Source organism: Bactrocera dorsalis, chromosome 2 (assembly GCF_023373825.1).
Source record: "Bactrocera dorsalis isolate Fly_Bdor chromosome 2, ASM2337382v1, whole genome shotgun sequence".
Classification (NCBI taxonomy): Eukaryota; Metazoa; Arthropoda; class Insecta; order Diptera; family Tephritidae; genus Bactrocera; species Bactrocera dorsalis.
Window position 1 is genome coordinate 2982627 of NC_064304.1, and position 4675 is coordinate 2987301.

The window sequence follows — 4675 nt, forward strand, 5'->3', positions numbered from 1 at the left end:
TTGTTGTGCTGATATTTAATTGAAACCGTGACTTTGCTGCAGGATACACTTGTGCCATAATTAATCCACACAGTCATTCCGATGTGTCCGCCGCCTGCGCCGCTGTAATCCGACGTTCTGCGCGCTTATAGCAATGGCTGCAGCGCGCGACCTGATTGTCGGCCTGATTAAGCGAAGCGTTGCAACGCGCCGTTGTTCTTTTGTTTTTGTGCGTACATCTCTCTAGCGCAACAGCACTCTCAGCGGTTTAAACACTTTCTTGTGGTCAGTTTGTGCCCATTGACCGCGCGATAGCACGTCTGCCGCCATTCCTTGCAAACACGCGACCTCCGAGCAACTCATGTGTCACGTTCTGCGGCAAGCTTATACAAAACTAATATCGGCGCGATCTGACTTCGTGGTGGGCGGTTGTCGTTGAAAGGCGTAAACGTTCACCAGTAATTGCGCCATGAAAATCAGGCAAAATAAAACAATTAAAAGGATGTACAGAAAGATGTCGCGCACCATGCCGTCGCGTCGACCCAATTCCTTGTACGTATTGCGTGCGCGTGGCTGAGTATACCTGGTGGCGCGGCGCAGTGAGGCGCAAGCTCAAGCGCGTTTGCCGCAAAGCTTATTTGCAAAACGCGCGTTGCCTTTTGGTGGTGCGCAGTGTTAGCAGAGAATAGTTCGTGGATACCCCGCGCGCTGCTCTTTATTTGCTACAATGTGGCGCGCTCAAAGGATATATTCGCAGTTGCTATCGCTTCAAGTGGCAAAGATGTGGCGGATAATAAGGGTTTTTGTTGCGCTGCAGTGATAATACCTGCAGCACGTTCCCCGCTACACTGCCGAGCGGAGACGCGCACTTGAATTGGATCCGCGGCAGCCGCTGTTGCCGGTGCGTTCGGATGAGTTCAACGAATCCGCCCGTGGTCTATGCTTATGACTCTGCTTAACGCTATGCTTTACTTGAATTTATTGGGGCAGGTGTTGCCTTTGCCGATCACAAGGCGCGTCTGTTGCGCTCAAGATTCTGTTAAAGCTGCTCAGTGGATGTCTTCCGCCTTCCGCTTTCCGCTTTCTAGTCGCATATGTCTTTTCTTACGATTTTTTATGTATCCAGTTGATGTCGTTTAGGGTGTTTGTTCTACTTTCCTTTCTACCGGCTGGTTCGTGAAGACTGCAAGAAAAAAGTAAAAAAATACTATGAAAGCACTTTCTCCGTTACAAACAAATATGGTGCAATGTTATAAAAAGTATCGAAGGAGCGCTGAAGTTGGAGGAGAACTAGAAAACCACCAACGCTGATGCGCACAACAACAGCGCGCGCACAATAAACAAATCAACAATGCAAATACATAACGAAATACTTGTCGTTGCAAATGTAAAATCAAATAAAAGCAAAAGTGTAACTGTCCTAATGGCGGCGCACATGTGCACGCGCTGTGGATGTGTGCGCTAAACTTGCTGAATTTACATGCAACTGTGCATGCAACATGCTCAACCATTGTAAGTACGACTAAACAAAGCGGCAGCAATATGCACTCCATGCCACTTCATGTGGCAACAAAACAAACCTGTGCTCGAAAATGCTCACATTCACACACACACATATATTATATGCTACATAGATTAAATGTGTAGATTCCAGTTGCAACACGAAGTGGCGAGGCACAGCAGTGGGAAAGTTGTACATGTCCTTTGCGGCGCTTGGCCATGCAACATAACAGCGCAACGACACGGAATCTCGTATGCGCATAAAAGTATGTGAATGAATTGATAAAGTTATGTATTGGAAATGCAGTGGCGAGCATAATGATGACACAATATTCTATTTTTAAAATGTTGCGTGGTATAAAATATTATGGAGAACTTAAAAATTATATTTAACCCTTAAATTTTGTCAAATTCTTCCGCCGAAACGTTCAACATGTTGGAAAAGTTTTTCGGTGATAATTGCTTGTCGCGAGCAATTGTTTTTGATTGATACAAATTATTCAAAGGGGGTCGAGAACGCGTTCACGATGAACCACGTCTATGATGGCCGCCAACATCAAGTGTTAATCAACTTTTCACCAAAATAGAGGTATTGGTGCTTGAGAATCGAACACTAACAGTCAGAGATCTTACTGGCATCATTGAAATATCGGAAGGATCAGTCAAAACTATTTTGAAGATCATTTGGAAAGACAAGTGAAAGCACAGTTGGTTCAAAAAACAAATCTGTCTGTCAAATAATGGTTTGCGACTACCAGGATATTATGATATTATGATATTATGGCGGTAGTCGTGGATCTATGTATACGACTCGGAAACAGAAACCAATCAAACGAATATGCTGGCAAAGACCATAGCCAAAAACAATATGTCAACGCAGTCAAAGATTCAGATTATGTTGATAGTTTTCTTCGATTATCGAGGTGTGGTCCACTCAGAACTCCTTCCGAAAACTGTAAACTAACAACCTCCGCTAGCACCATCTGAACGAATACCTGTTCCAATTTTCGCATCATTCCGTGTTGTAATTCGGACGTCCTGCGGGCACGGAAGGATATAGCATTTCTTTTTTATATATAATATGAGTCTAAATTGCTCCTGATTTTCTTTTTTTTCACTAGCAACTATATCTTAGGTTTTCTAATGAATGTGAACTACTCTCGTCCTTAAGGGGTTACGTGGAATTTCACGGCTGAAAAAGTTTCCATTTTCATCAAATTTTTTCGTGTAATAAGTTACTTAATGTACCATGTTACAAGTTTTGAACATATCAACGAGCAACACTTGAGTAATAACTTGTGAATTTTTCATAATAAATTCAGCCATTATCAGCTGGTTTCCGGAGGCACCGCCTAAAAAGGTCTCCTCGCGGTGGCCAGCATAATGTAGAGGAAGGATTCATCTCAAATCAAAAATTTAAATTTCATAGGTTAGTAGATGATTAATCAAATAATTTGGAAAAGAAATTAGTTCTTTGGCATAGCTGCAAATAAAATAGTATAATTTTAAGCCAAATTTTTAACACTAGTTGCCTTGAAAAAGTTCTTCCACCAATCACGACGTCATTCTATTTAGAACAACAGTGAAAAATGTAAATAAGTTCGCTCCACTAGTATCCGGAAAATTATGACCACCGACTTTGAAAACGATATTTCGAGAAAAACACGATTAAAGATCAAAGTAGCTGACCGGTCAAGCTTAATTTTTATTGCGATTGCCTTAAAACTTTGAATAAACATTCTAAACAATAAACAAATTAAAAAAAAAATAAAAATAAAAAATTTTAGAATTATTAAAACCCACGTAACCTCTTAAAAGCATTATCTCCCTTATTCTTCGAACCTATCATTTATTTATAAAATACTGAAACTGTAATGCTTCAAAACTTCATCAAATTTTTTCTTCAGGTCATTCCAAAAAGACGTATATATACTTGTGCATATTTCTCACAGCATTCGTCTTACCTTTAATCCCATAACCACATATATCCACATAATATACATTTTCTTCTTTTTTATTGGCGTAATACTATATATTGTATATTGTATTTACACGGATATATACTAAGCATATACGCTGCACTTTTTCCACACATTGCTGTACACATTTCCATGCGCGTGTATGTGTGTGTGGCTTGCAAATGATATGCAAACGTATTTAATGCGATGGCAAACGACAAACGTCAGTAGGAAATTGAAATTTGAGGAAATGAGGAAATGAAAAAGAAATTTCTCCGCAAATATTTGCCACACTGCAAACCGTTAGCTTGTGTCACAGTTATTCGAAAGCAGAAATTGTAAATAGCATTACAAACCAAAGGCCATTGCGTGCTCGCACAGAAGCAAAGCTCCGCATGTCATCCGCATTTGCACCAGCGTCGATGCAGCGCTGACCCAGAAGTGTGGGTGTGTGTGTGTGTGTGTAAATGAGCACATGGAAAAATAAATGTGGAGCAAACTGCTTTGAATTGAGTGGATGGCTGTGGACTACGAAGTACGCATTGCCACAAGTGCGAGCAATAAGCTGGTGTCTTTTATCCAGTCGCCGAAGCCGAAGCACACCTGCGCTGCCCAGGAGACCGCATACCCGCAAATGATGTGGCTGCATCTATGTCTTCCGCTGCGCCCTTATGAATTTTCCATGCATCAGAATGCAAAAGAGTTCCACAAAACCCGCATCTTTATTCATTACCTTCGCTGGACCGCTTTGCGCTCGTCTTCTTCTCTCCGACAGATATATTTACATTTTGATTATAGGAATTTCTTACAATTTTTCTTTCTTGCCATCATTAAAACCTCCTTCTTTCCGCTTTATTTCAAATACACAATGTGGCACACACACACACACACAAATGAGATTTTTAGTAAGTAGAAAGGAGGAATTGTGCAGTTTCTCTTTTAATTACTCTCGCAACATTGCGAAGTGCAGAGTTAAGGCAGACGCAGATAACACTCGGTTGCTGCAGTTCGGCGTAATCACTCGAAAGGAATTCAATAATCCTCTAATGCTCAGGTCCTTCCTCTTTTTGTCACTTTTGGTTGCTTGGTTGGTGCAACAATGAAGCACTGGTTTTAATGCAGTTGCAAACTTTGACAGTCAGTCAGTGAGTCAGCCAGTTAGTTTGCAAACGCGGAGGGAAATTTTTCAAACAACAACAACTATAAACTTTATTCACTGCGCAACTTTTTCATTCATT

The 4675-nt window shown here is 41.1% G+C and overlaps 1 protein-coding gene across 1 annotated transcript; it reads right to left on the minus strand.

The window, feature by feature from the left end:
* Positions 1–282: 282 nt before the first annotated feature.
* On the minus strand, positions 283–507 carry LOC105226769 (uncharacterized). Its single transcript, XM_049449331.1, has one exon. The coding sequence runs from the start codon at positions 505–507 to the stop codon at positions 364–366; it is 144 nt and encodes a 47-aa protein (XP_049305288.1). The 3' UTR covers positions 283–363.
* Between the last annotated feature and the right edge of the window lie 4168 nt (positions 508–4675).